This window comes from Ictalurus furcatus, chromosome 6, assembly GCF_023375685.1.
Source record: "Ictalurus furcatus strain D&B chromosome 6, Billie_1.0, whole genome shotgun sequence".
In the NCBI taxonomy this organism is placed as follows: Eukaryota; Metazoa; Chordata; class Actinopteri; order Siluriformes; family Ictaluridae; genus Ictalurus; species Ictalurus furcatus.
Window position 1 is genome coordinate 12,204,733 of NC_071260.1, and position 13,621 is coordinate 12,218,353.

At 39.4% G+C, this 13,621-nt stretch overlaps 1 protein-coding gene across 1 annotated transcript in view; it reads right to left on the reverse strand.

Moving 5' to 3' along the window:
- Positions 1 to 288: 288 nt before the first annotated feature.
- Positions 289 to 13,621, reverse strand: part of ptpn4a (protein tyrosine phosphatase non-receptor type 4a) — a 79,986-nt gene continuing 66,653 nt past the window's right edge. The window contains exons 20-27 of the mRNA XM_053626523.1: positions 8,949 to 9,115; positions 4,994 to 5,084; positions 4,844 to 4,905; positions 4,596 to 4,742; positions 2,495 to 2,623; positions 2,191 to 2,339; positions 1,701 to 1,836; positions 289 to 1,050 (exon numbers count right to left, since the gene is read on the reverse strand). Of these exons, the coding sequence (XP_053482498.1) occupies positions 964 to 1,050; positions 1,701 to 1,836; positions 2,191 to 2,339; positions 2,495 to 2,623; positions 4,596 to 4,742; positions 4,844 to 4,905; positions 4,994 to 5,084; positions 8,949 to 9,115 (968 nt within the window). The 3' untranslated portion in view covers positions 289 to 963. The remainder of the gene's footprint in view (positions 1,051 to 1,700; positions 1,837 to 2,190; positions 2,340 to 2,494; positions 2,624 to 4,595; positions 4,743 to 4,843; positions 4,906 to 4,993; positions 5,085 to 8,948; positions 9,116 to 13,621) is intronic.

Here is a 13,621-nt window from a genome sequence, read left to right on the forward strand (position 1 = left end):
AAAATCAAGGATGCTAATAAATAAAAAGCACTCATTACCTATGCTGAAAGAAAAAATGGGCGGGGGTGGGGGGTGGGAGGTGGGTTGTGTGACTTCAGATAACAAGCCATTGTCCTCATCAGGAGCATGAATTAATTTTTGTTGACCGGACAGGGTGGGAGAGTGAAACTAAAACATGGTAAATATCACTATTAAAAGACAAATGCATTGTGTGGATAATTTGGATCAGCAAGGTAAGCACAATTATAATATATATATATATATATATATATATATATATATATATATATATATATATATATAAAGAAACACACACTCATGGGCCTGCCCTTTTGTACTTACATATGGCTCCACAGCAATCTCAAATTTTTCATCAACAACATATATAAACCTTGAACACTCAAATTCTCTACGAGTACCAGCGTTTGTTACATTTTTTTTATTTTTTTTTCCTTTTCTCCCCCATTTTCATGAAGCTTGGCAAATTGTTCAGTTGCCAGTGTAAAGTGCAATAGTGCTTTGTTTTTTTTAAATGTCCTATGTATGATCCTGGCTCAAGAATGATTTTCTTCCAACGCGTCCACTCTGGGTCTTCACAGCGCTTTGAAAAAGTGTGCTTTATCTAAAATGATCTCACACTCTGAATGTGACCTAAAAGCGTGGTGATTTATCTCTCGTGCTCTACAAAGCATTAAAGCACCATGTGACAGCAGAAGAACGTCCACAAACATAACTGTCCGAATCGAATACTTTTTTCTTTTCTTCCTGTAACATGCTCAGAGATAAATATCACACATTAAAAAAAAAAAAGAAATAATAATTTAAAAAAAAAAAAAAGAAAACAAAATTGCACAACCTGAGACCCTTGTGTGATAAACCAGCGTTTTATTCAGCACACTTCTTCAAGGCCCTGCAGTGGTGCTATTTCTGGGGATCCGCAGGTGAAGCTTGGTGACTGCCCAGTTAGTTGTACAGCGTGGGCTTGGGTGGCATGGCCAGGCTCTCTGCGTACACCTTCAGAATGGCCTCACACACAAACTTGAACTGGCTCTGGAAAAAAAAATATATATATTATGTACAGAATATCATACATGAGGGAACTGGAGACATGCCACTGTGAGCATCTTAAGGCTGTTACACTTGAGCTGATATGCATTAAGAAGGCACATGAATCTGCCAGTATCAAAAAATGAAAGGGGGAGGAAATGAAAACGACTGATGACTAATACAGTATGTTACAGTATTCGTCCAAGTGTGTGAGCTGGTGCACTTTAAGTCTGGAATATCAGCTCTTTTCCTATTCCCATGTCTAATTAAATACCCTCCCCTGCTCCTAGCCTCTGGGCAGACAGCCTTCATTAAGGCATTGCATAGCATAACTAAATTAGCCCTGCTGCTGCTCCATTAACATACTCGGCCATATGCTCTTAGAGAAGTGGACTGAGTGGGCCCCGGCTGTGCATAACACAAGCCAAACTTATGATAAGCAGAAGCTAAATTGAACAAAGATGTGCAAAACTGCTTTCTCATACTAGTATTTTTTGTGTAAAATGTATTTAACATCCAAAAAAAGAAAACTCCAATCTATATTTCAGATTATGAAAGAGAGTACCCCCCCCTCCCCCACCTTCAACAGCTAAAGAACAGATGATTGAGAGGAGCTCCATAAGCAAAGGGTGACTGTGCAAAAGAGGACTCACAGGGGTCTGGATCATCATGGCCCGCTGGTCCCTCATGGTTCTCACGATGTCCAACGGATACACAGGCTGACTGCACTCCATTAGACACATTGCTGTCTCCATGGTGATGAGCACTCCCGTCCGGCCAATCCCAGCGCTGGCCAGAGAGAGAGACATAGAGAGAGAGAGAGAGAGAGAGAAAGGAGGGAGGGGCAGAGAGAGAGCGAGAGAGAGAGAGAGAGAGAGAGAGAGAGAGGAGAGAGGGGCGGAGAGGGACAGAGAGAGCGAGACAAAGAGATTAGAGATTTCTATTGAGCCACAGGACCTCTGTTTTGAGGACTGATAAAAATGGTAAAATCGTGGAAATCTGCCAAGAAGTCATTGTACGGACAATGTTAAACATGCAGCACAGAGCCAGAACTTCTTGAGACGACCTTCCACAACTACACTCTTAATTATTCTGCAGTACTTGATGCAGAATAATCAGCGTATGAATAATCGCTTCCTTTACCTGCAGTGGACAACCACCGGCTCGTCTTTTCTTGCTCTTTTACTCCGCACCAGTGCAACAAAGTCCAGGAAGTCAGTAGAGTCATCAGGCACGCCGTGGTCAGGCCAGGCCAAATACTGGATCTGAGTCAGTTCCCTGCTTTCCTCCGTCTGAAGCAACAATGATCAATAAACCACGTTCTTTAAGAGATACAGGTCATGGAAAACAAACTGAATTTTACCATAAAATCAAGCCATATGACCGTAGTACATTAAAGGGCATTTGTGTACCCCAGTGTGTCAGTTTTTTTTTTTTTTTTTTTTACCTCTTCGTGAGTGAGGGTCATGTCTCTAACCAAGAACGCAGAGTTTCCCTCCTCAGTTTGACAGGACACATGGAAACCACCGTAGGTGGCACTACCTGAGGGACTGGGCCAGTACTGATGACATTTCACCTGTACGAACAGAGCAGGGATTAGTTTACGACTCTGCTGAGTGGCTGTGTGGATAGTGGCTGGAAAAATGTAACCACTTCCTTCTTTATTTCTACAGAGGAGAAATATTTATAACTTAGTCCTCACTTGTCAATCACTGTGTATAATATTAGGACTCACACTACTGGCATTTATAGTCACCTCACAGGAAGCTGGCATATTCCATCCACAGGAAGGAGGTGAAAACCAGCTGGAACATTTACTGTAAATAACTGCGAAACTTTATAAACGGCTACTTATTAGGGGGCCAAGCACTGAAAGTATATAGACACGCTATTAAAATTTTTGATTTTCTTCTTCTTCCTCTTATTATTATTATTATTATTATATTTTCCATTATAATGAGTCTTTATTGATCACATTCACAGTGAAATTCATTTCTATGCATATCCCAGCATGATACAGTGCCGCTGGAGCAGAGAGGGTTAAGGGCCCAACAGTGGAAGCTTGGCAGTGCTGGGGCTTGAACCCCCGACCTTCTAATCAGTAACCCAGAGCCTTAACTGCCAAGCCATACTGCCCCTATTTTGATATGGGAGTATGGGAGCCCATAGAACAATTTGTACACTTTTTTAATGAGATTTGGCACAGTGATAGAGGACATTCTTAGCTACCTACACACGAGTTTTGGTGTACGTTCCTCAAGCACTCTAGCGCCAACAACAGAGCAAATTTGGGCATACGTTTGCAATAATAACTCCTCAACGCAACATCATAGAAACATTTCCCTCCGATTCGTTGGGTCATGGCCAGTTCAGCAAATACCATGATGTTAATTTCTGCCATATTGGATTTCCACGACTGATTGTTTTCCAATCATCACAAAATTTAGATGAGCATGAAAACACCAACAAAAACAAAACTTGTAACTCAGACATTTGTGACCTATTCAGACCAAAACTTCAAACGTGAGTAAAGAACCATGTCCTAAAGGAGTCCAATAAGTTTTGTCTAAATTCACCTCTACAGGAAGCTACAGTTCACAAATGAGTAAAACGGCTCCTAATTTTTAGCGATTCGATATAAGTTCATGATCCTTCTTTCTGATGATTATCCGGCAGGTGGTGTGCTTTCTTGATGTAACAAATTTGTGATTTATACAACAGCAAGCTGGCCATTTTGTATTTTAACAAAATCTTTTCCTAGAAACTTTAACCGTTGTGAAATTTTAACTGCTGTCAGACCATGCTGAAAAATGTTTCTCTCAGATTTTTGAAATTTAACATTCATATATAATCTGTGAAACAAATTCAATAAATCACCAGAGAGGAAGTGAAACCTTATCTTAGAAACGGCTTGACTTATTGCCGTTTGTATATCTCAATGGAAACAAGTACTGATGTTCTAAATAGCTTTTAGTCTTCCTCTGTCAGGTGGGGGCATGACGTGCTTGGTTCCTTAATTGCTCCTTGCATCTATATTTGTTTTTGTTGATGTTAACATTAAGTAATTAGAAGCAATCACCAGGTACGTATACCACATCACATTTTCCACTAACTAATCAATAATAATTAGTGGAAATTAATTAATAACTTTGACAAGTTGTGTGAGCAGTGCTCTGTCACAGACCCATAAAAGAAATAAAGAAATATATATATATATATATATATATATATGCACATACATACACACACTCACACACACACATACATACAGGTAAAAAAGAAAGGTTTTGAAAACGGGAAAAATAATAATGTATTCTTAATAGTTTGTAGTTGTAGTTTTACAGTGACTGTGTTTTGACTGACATACTACACGTGCAAAAAAAAAAAAAAAAAAGAGTGGAATCATAATATGTATGCCCTTTTTTCATTTTAATGGATTAAAAGTAGAAAAAAAACCCACACATTTTGAACATCAGAAGCAGAAATAAAACTGAGTGAGAACTGTGAATTACAGCGTCCACCTGAGAATGTGAGAATAACACACTCACCCGGCCTCTCTCCACCTGAGTGGTGAGCATGACCACCAAGGAAGAGCCCTGCTCCCATGTCATCTGCCAGAAGTCAGTGCATGTATTGGGCAAGGGCCCTTGGCAGGCGATATATCGATTGATAATACTGGAAGCTGGAATTTCCATCTGAAAAATTTCCCAATGACAGAGACACTCAATAAACACGGTAACGTTTAAATCTTTAGATAACTGAGTAATAGCAAAACCGAAAAATAATAAAAACTCACATTGATGTAATTTGCGTTGATATAATCATCTGTGCCTTTCAATATGACGCGTGTGGCATCGTCTGAGGAATACATTAAAAAGCATGTAGTAAATATTAGCGTCCTAGCCGTGACAGGATGTAACTGTCAGGATGTACAGATGATACTCACAAGGCGAGATGTCTCTGTAGCGGTTTTTGGGGATGTTCTGTGGTAACTTGGCACATGACATGGTCATACCAGGCCTTTTACGGTAGAGTTGCTAAAAAAATAAATAAATAAATAAATAAATAAATTTTAAGTCAATCAATGAAAATCCTTTAATCCCTGCATAACATGTGGTGGCACTGGAATACCCTAACCCTCCTGTGATCATTTAATTATGTATGAGAGTTGAATCATTTAACATGTGGAGCATTATATTTAACAAATATTGTTAGATCAATCTCAGGAGAGAACGACAGACATGTCTGACATGTGGTCTGTATGAGAAATAAGCCCTAAGGCCCTTTACAGCTCTTTTGATCAATACCAAACAGGTTTCTGTTTCCGTTCAAGAGATCTCAATATTAGAAAATTGGAGCAGACTTTTTGGACACTTTAATTAAATAAACTTAATTAAAAGCACCACGATTAGCATAGTCCAGCCAGGGTGATACAACACAGTCCTTCATAGAAACCGCGATGTTGCCAACTTTCATTGTTGATTTTCTGCACAAACTCTTAGAATGTGTCTTTCTAATGATCATTACCATTAAAGGTTATTCATAAAAGTGTTCCAACTGACACTTCACTTTAGGCCTATTTCATCTTTTTTTCAGTCAAATGGTTCACCCTTTTTATGTCTCCCAGCATCATCCCTATATTGATGTATACTTGTCTAACATAAATTAATACAATTTATTTCGCATTAATTTTCTCAAATTAACCTCAAAATTTTCTCTTGTTTACCATGACAGAACACAAGGGAAGTGCATCAGTGCATCTTTCAAGCAGGAAAATCAAGTCGAGGAAAGAGCAACGGCCAAAATATTACTAAATGTGAGATGGGGAAAGTGGGGGCGGGGTTTCAGTTAATATCGGATTTCAAAACATTTGCACAGCTGTCACTCATTCCAGATTCATATGTCCTTTTTATGTTGTTGGTTTTTTTTTTTAGATGCTTGAGTGATAATTTGTAGCAGCCTACTCTGATACGAAAAGACAGAGCTACTACGCAAAACGAGTGAAGCTTGCCAGGTTTGTATTTGGCTGGAACAAGCTTGCAATGTGAACACACAATCAAACAGGAAGTGATATTACAGTCTGTTTGATTAAAGACAGGAAGTAATAGGAAGTACTTGTAGATATGGTTACATCCTGGGAAACGCCTTGTTGCTGTGTATTTACGTAACTTCGAAGCTGGTTTAAAGCTTAAAACAACACTGAAAGTCTCTCAGGGATCTAGTATATCTACATAGTACAGATCATTACTGAAACACTGGCATGTTCCCAATTTAATATTGCTTCCTTTAGTTTCCTTAAAATACACCGCTAGTTTCAAATGGCTTTGAAAGTTTACCCAAATATTTAATGAGTAATTTAACACTTAGAAAAAGGAAAACTTAATCTGACTTTCCATGATTTCTCAACTTCTATAATGCAAACACTGTACTGTAGTTTGCATAAATTGAAGCTTTACATTGAAGCATGAGCAAAATGTTAATCTTACTTTTAGTATTCAACTAAAATTTGGTCCAGTTACATAAAATTCCTTGCTTACAAAGACAAGTCCAGATAACTAACATGCCTGAACGATGACAATGATTACCTTTCAATGCTTAACAATTAGTGATTAATTCATGGCTATATACAGTGACCGCCACTAATATTGGCACCGTGGTAAATATGAGCAAAATAAACTGTGAAAAATTGTCTTTATTGTTTAACCATTTGATCAAAAAATTTACAAAAATACTCTACTCTCATGGATATCAAACAATTGCAAACAAAACAGGTTTATCCAAAAAATATATCTTTGTTAAATATATGTGTGCCACAGTTATTGGCACTCCTATGAATTCATATGAGAAAAACGTATTTCAAGTCTATTCCCATTGACATTTAACATCTTTTTAGTACACCTGGGTGACTAGGAACAGGAAATTGTTCAACCATGAGGGAACAAATTCCCTTAGTCATTCATAACAATGGGTAAGACCAAGGAATATAGCTGTGATGTGCCGCAGAAGGTTCTTGGGCTTCACAAAATGGGAAGCGGCTATAAGAAAATAGCACAAGCATTGAAAATGCCCATTTCCACTATCAGGGCAATAATTAAGAAGTTCCAGTCAACTGGAAATGTTATGAATCAACCTGGAATTGGATGTGTATCTTTACTTTCTCAACCCACTGTTAAGAGGATGGTTCAAGTGGCCAAAAAATCTCCAAGGATCACAGCTGGAGAATTACAGAAATTAGTTGATCCTTGGGGTCAGAAAGTCTCCAAAACTACAATCTGAAGTCACCTACATCATCACAAGGAAAGGTTTCAAGAAAAAAGCCTCTACTCTCATCCAAAAACAAACTCAAGGATCTTCAGTTTGCCAGACACTACTGGAACTTCAAATGGGATCGGGTTCTATGGTCACATGAAACCAAAATAGACCTTTTTGGTAATAAACACCAGAGGTGGTTTTGGTGCACACAGAGAGGTAGCCATATGGAAAAGTACCTCATGCCCACGGTTAAATATGGTGGTGGCCCTTTAATGCTTTGGGACTGTTTTCTACCAGAGGACCTGGACATTTTGTTAGGATGCATGGCATAATGGACTCCATCAGATATCAAAACATATTAAATGAAAACCTGACTGCCTCTGCCAGAAAGTTTAAAATGAGCCGTGGTTGGATCTTCCAGCAGGACAATGATCCAAAACATCAAAATCAACACACAAATGGTTTACTGAGCACAAAATCAAGGTCCTGCCATGACCATCCCAGTCCCCTGACTTGAAACCCATAGAAAACCTGTGGGGTGAACTGAAGAGGAGAGTCCACCAGCGTGGACCTCACAATGTGAAGGATCTGGAGAGATTCTGTACGGAGGAATGGTCTCAGATCTCTTGCCATGTATTCTCCAACCTCATCAGGCATTATAGGAGAAGACTCAGAGCTGTTATCTGGGCAAAGGGAGGTAGCACAAAGTATTGACTAAAAGGGTGCCAATAATTGTTGAACACCTATATTTAACAAATATATTTTTTGGATAAACCTGTGTTTTGTTTGCAATTGTTTGATATCCATAAGAGCAGAGTATTTTTGTGAATTCTTTTAACAAAAAGATCAAAAGGTTAAACAATAAAGACAATTTTTCACAGCCTTCTTTGCTCATATTTACCAAGGGTGCCAATATTAGTGGAAGGAACTCAATTTGAACTGATTCATGTTACCACTTTTAACACCATGGACTCCTATCAACCAACCAACCAACCAACCAACCAACCAACCAATTAATAATAAAAAATAAAAAAAAACACATGAACTTGAAGTGGAGAATAAACATATGTTTATGTTCTGTCCACTCATCTTTAAATATGCTGTTTCAGCCATCAAGAGAAAAAAAACAAACAAAACAAATAAACAAAAACAAACAAACAAAAAAAAAAGAATGAAAGTCTGTGAAAACACTTTCCTCACTGACTCTACATACTGCCTTGATGTAAATAATTTATATAAATTCATGAGATGAGAACCGCATCAGCTACAGAAGTTGAGCTGGTTCGTGTTTTTAAAAAATAAACTTGCTGAACTATGGCCAATTTTTTTTTTAAATAAGTTGATCTGTCCTACTACAGTATTATGCTAGGACTTGATTCAATCTGCTGAATTCCCGTGCTGGGTCTGGTAGCACACAACCCCTGATCTAGGTGACCAATAACCCCCTAGATTTTCAAATATTTACACCTAGAGCTGAGCAGAGTTTTTTCTTTCACTGCAGGAAAAACAGAGGCCAAACTAGAGCTTAAACAGAAAGTACAGTAGTTAAAGAACACCACGACCAAATACATCAGTGGTACTGATCAAGCATTGTCCATAAAAATCCAGTCAGTGACATTTGTGACTAAATTCATCCCTTAAGGACTCACGTCAAACTGAGCGAGCAGAGCTCCACTGCTCAGGCCTTCATTAAGCTGCTGCATGGAGTCTCTCCAGGCATTCTGATCCAGCTCTGATGGGTCTGAGGGTGATTTGGCTGGGATGTACTGGAAATCAGGCTCCATCTCCATCTTATCCTCCACCATATCATAGATTGCTAAAAATAAATAAATAAATAAATAAATAAGGAAGGGGGGAAAAAAAACCCCACTCAGTTTGGTCAAAATCTATTAATTTATATATTTCAATCACACCTGTACATTTTTAAAATAAAGATTCTACAAATGAATCAATAAGGAATTGCTCTAGAGCCATTAGAGAACAGTTGGCCCTGAGACAGACACATTGATAATTTGGCAATTTGATCCCAGTATAAAATTTATGGCCGCAGAATAAAAGTAAGTCTGCTATAAAAGGCGCAAATATACTGTTCTGAAAGAAGGTACTTTGTGGAGTTAAAGAGAACCATATAGTTCTTGCACAAGTTCCTGGTTTGTGTTTCCACCCCTTTACAGGAACCAAGAACATTAAGAAATGTGGAAACAAACCACAACAAATCAGAGCTAAACTGCATCAGAGCCCTTCTGCATCAAAAAGCAAGTTTGGAAAAATAACTTGCTGTTCTTCATTGCGTTTTTGCCCTAATTTGACAAAATGTAGCGTTTAAAACCGGGTGCATGTACAATTACACAGCCTTTCGAGTCACACACTACTGTGAATATTCTGATTCTCCACTTATTAGGGAAACACTTCACTTTGCTGGTTCTGCTAGACTGCTGAAGCAAGCTTTCGTAATCTCTTTTTTGCTAAATACAAGTTTTAAAAAGCCAGACAAGCGACTTAGTGACTAATCCTCTTCTATGTTCCTCATTCACAGATAAGTGCCTAGTCTGGTACTTTCAGAAACTTAAAAAAAAACAAAAAAAAAAACTCCTGAATATGTGGCCCAGGAACTAATATTGACCCTGGTTTCCCTGGTGGAAATGTGGATAAAAATCCTGAAACAGTTCATAGAGTGGAATGACACCTATGGTATAAATATACACTCACTGAACACTTTATTAGGAACACTATACTAATACTAGGCAGGACCTCCATTTGCTGTCAAAACAGCCTCAGTTCTTCATGGCATGGATTCTACAAGACACTGGAAAAATTCCTTTGAGGTTCTGGTCCATGTTGGCATGATTGCATCACACAATTCCTGCAGATTTATCAGGTGCACTTTCATACATCGGTGAGGGATTACTAATTTTTACTCTGTAATAAATTTGTTCTTGTTCATGTTCATCTGAGGATAACGCCTAAGAAGGTCATGTCATGTCACTGAGATCAGTACAGAATGTTTATCTGCTTACAGAGACACAAACATGTTCTTCTGTTCAAGGTTCGTCTGTCCAAGATCCTAAAACAAAGCCTGTTTGAACTGCCTCAAACTGCTTCTTATCGGTACACAGAATTATGTCATGCTCTGCGTTTCATATATATAGTAGTGGTTTAGTACAAGGGCTTCAGAACGCTCTCATTATTCTATCCTGCTTTATTCTATCCTGTATTATCCATCTTTCTGTAATAAACCTTTTTACCTTCAGAGAACGAGTCTGCGAGTATTGTCTTATTTCCACGACAATTTGGCATCTCCTGGCTGGGCTGCACGAGTCTTTTCAGCTTTTCTGGACAACAAGCAAACCGGAGGATGCTCATGGAAAAAAGTTTCAACCTGAAGTCTGTATTGACGCAAAGGCGGTTTGACCTTTGTGGTGCAGAGCGAAAGACCGATACAGCCTTACCACTGACTGGTAGGAAACATCAAGAATTTAGAATTAGAATTTTATGAAGTCATTGTGTATTGCTGTCTCTATGGAAGGGAGTCAATGATATAAGAAATGCGCATATTACATTGAGAGAAGTATTACATGGAGCGATTTCTTATAAGAAGTTCCAGGAACTTCGCCTGTGTGACGGCAGCAATATAGGTGTTTCTTAGATCACAACTTCGAAACTAAGATATATACCGAAGGGTATATATATAGAGAGAGATAATAACGGTAAAAATATTTGCTAACGGAAAGAGTCTGGTTCAAGCAATGAATAAGTAAAGAGAGTACTTATTAAGAAGCGCAAGAGGCGCAGTATTTTTACAGCGGATTATCATCAAGTGGCATGCCCCATTGACTCATTCCATCATATCAGCGGTACATGATATATTTGGCAAATTTAACACACAAGTAAATTCTACTGAGATAAAAAAAAATAAAAATAATATTTTTTTTTGAAAAAGAAGGGAAGAGAAAACTGTAAGTCCTACCAAATTGCTGTATGTGGACTCACCCTCACAAGTAAACTCTTTTACATTCTTAAGGTTTGCTTGATTGAACCTATAGGTTATACGATCAATTGAACGTCTATAGAGATTTGGCACACATTTTGAACCTTTTCTGTCTGTGCACGAGAATGCATATTCACTGATTTTCATAGAACGTTAAATTGATTAAAACTTTATAGAAGTTATAGAAGCTGTAAAAATAAAAATAAAATAAAATAAAATATGGGAAAAACATATAGCAAAGCACATCCTGTGACAGGGTGCTCATATGTTGATCCAAATATCATGTCTATGCGTGTGAATTATGGGGAAGGATGTTTGAATCAATATGATGTATGGGTTAAAGAATGTGCTTTCCCAGAAAAAGGTAGTTTTAGCCTCAGACAGTTAGAACAACAGAAACTTAATTTGGAGACAAAGGAGAGAGATAGAGACCCCTAAAATAAAGAGTGAAGTGCAGTTTTAGGCTGACTGGAAGGCATTTGCTGAATGGCAGAGCGAGGCACATAAAAGAGAGAAAAAATGTCAGGCAGGGCCCTCATCTGTTTCTCAGTGTGATAAATTGCAGAAAGCCGATCCCGACGTGGACTCCGACCCACCGCGGCGCCCACAGCCAGTAAGGAGGGAGGAACCTGCAGTTTCAGAGGCACCTCCTCACGATGAAGCGGCCTAGCCTACGTCACTCTATCCGGACCTGTCAGAACTGAGCCACCAACCCACACTGAACTATGCTCCAGCCGTCCTATCTTCACTGGTGGCGTTACACACGAGATCCCAAGTGAAGGGTCCAACAACATTGCTGACTGAGGGCTTCAGACCAACAAAATCGGACAGAGAAGGGACAGTGCACGCCTTGGTAAATGCCCCAATGCTAAAAGTGGCCAGAGAAGGAGGTCCTATGCTAGTTCATAGACCCTGGACATTGGAAGACATCAGGAGCAGCATGATGCATCTGCCGGCGCTCCGCGAAGTAGGAGGACGAAAGTTTGGGGATGAACTTCAGATATTCTGCAGAGAATTCAGACCCACCACTCATGAACTACGACGACTCCTCATGGCAAAATTTGGCACGGACTGGGTCAAGGTTTCACGTGAATTCCCAGAGAACGATGCCCACCTGATCAACCCACAGTGGGATGATGGAGTCAACGCAAGGTACAGAGCACAAATCACGGCACTCCAGCAGAGGCTGATGAACACCTTTCCCGTGCGACTAGACATGACAAAAATAGCGATGTGCAAACAACAAGACACAGAGACTGTATCACAGTACCTGTCCCAGCTCACTGAGATCCATGACGCTAACTCAGGCTTGGAGAAACCCGACGCTCTGGCAGATGGGCAGGCGGCAGTCATAGCATGGGAGGCACATCTCAGAAACAGATTTATGAACGGCATGAAACCAGAAATTGCCGCTATAGTCAAACAACAATGCATCACCTGGGACACCAGAAACCTCACAAGTGGAAAGGTATGCAATCCACACAGAGAAGCTCCTACGAGAGGCAAAGGAAAGAAAGATGTAGAGGAGAGGAAGACCAAAAGCATGCAGACGAGGAAGATAGCCGTCAGGGCTATGGACCAGGATTAAACTGTTACAACTATGGAAAAGTTGGACATTTTGCAAGAGACTGTCCAGGGTAGAAGAGAGCTAATGGGCGGAGCTAAGGGAAGGGTGAGGCACCTGGGAACAGAAGAGGTGACATCAGACACCCAAGCTTTCAGTCAGCTCACAAAGAACAGGAATATATGCACACACCCACATCCAACATTAGTCAGACTGACAATTCACAAATGTCTGAACCAGTCATGACCCGTAACCTTTTAAAGTATAATGCCTCGCCTTTTACACAGTTACCATGTATATCTCTTGTAGTTAATGGGCAAAGTGTCACATTTTTGGTAGATTCAGGAGCAATGTATCCAGTAATAAAACACTGCGAATCAAAAGAATCCCCGAAAACGAGTTCAAGGTCACTGCACTCCATGGTGTAACAGGACATTCAGTATTAGACCTAATTTCATCTTCATGTCCAGTCAATCTACTGGGCAGGGACTTAATGTGTGTTTTACACTTAAATTTTATGTCCTCACCTCAGGGAGTAACAATAACTGATGACTCATCTTTGGGAACTCCATTTGTTAAAGAAACAGAGCTCTGTGTTAATCAATGGTCCATGCATGACAAGCCTAGAGCCTGTGCTCGTTTGTTGACGTTGGCACATGATAAGATGAAGGACAACTATGTTGATTTTATGCTGTCCCCTGTCCTCCATTGCACAGCGCAAGCGCACGAAGCAAAAGACTTTAATTTTGAGAAAGAATGGTTTATGGATA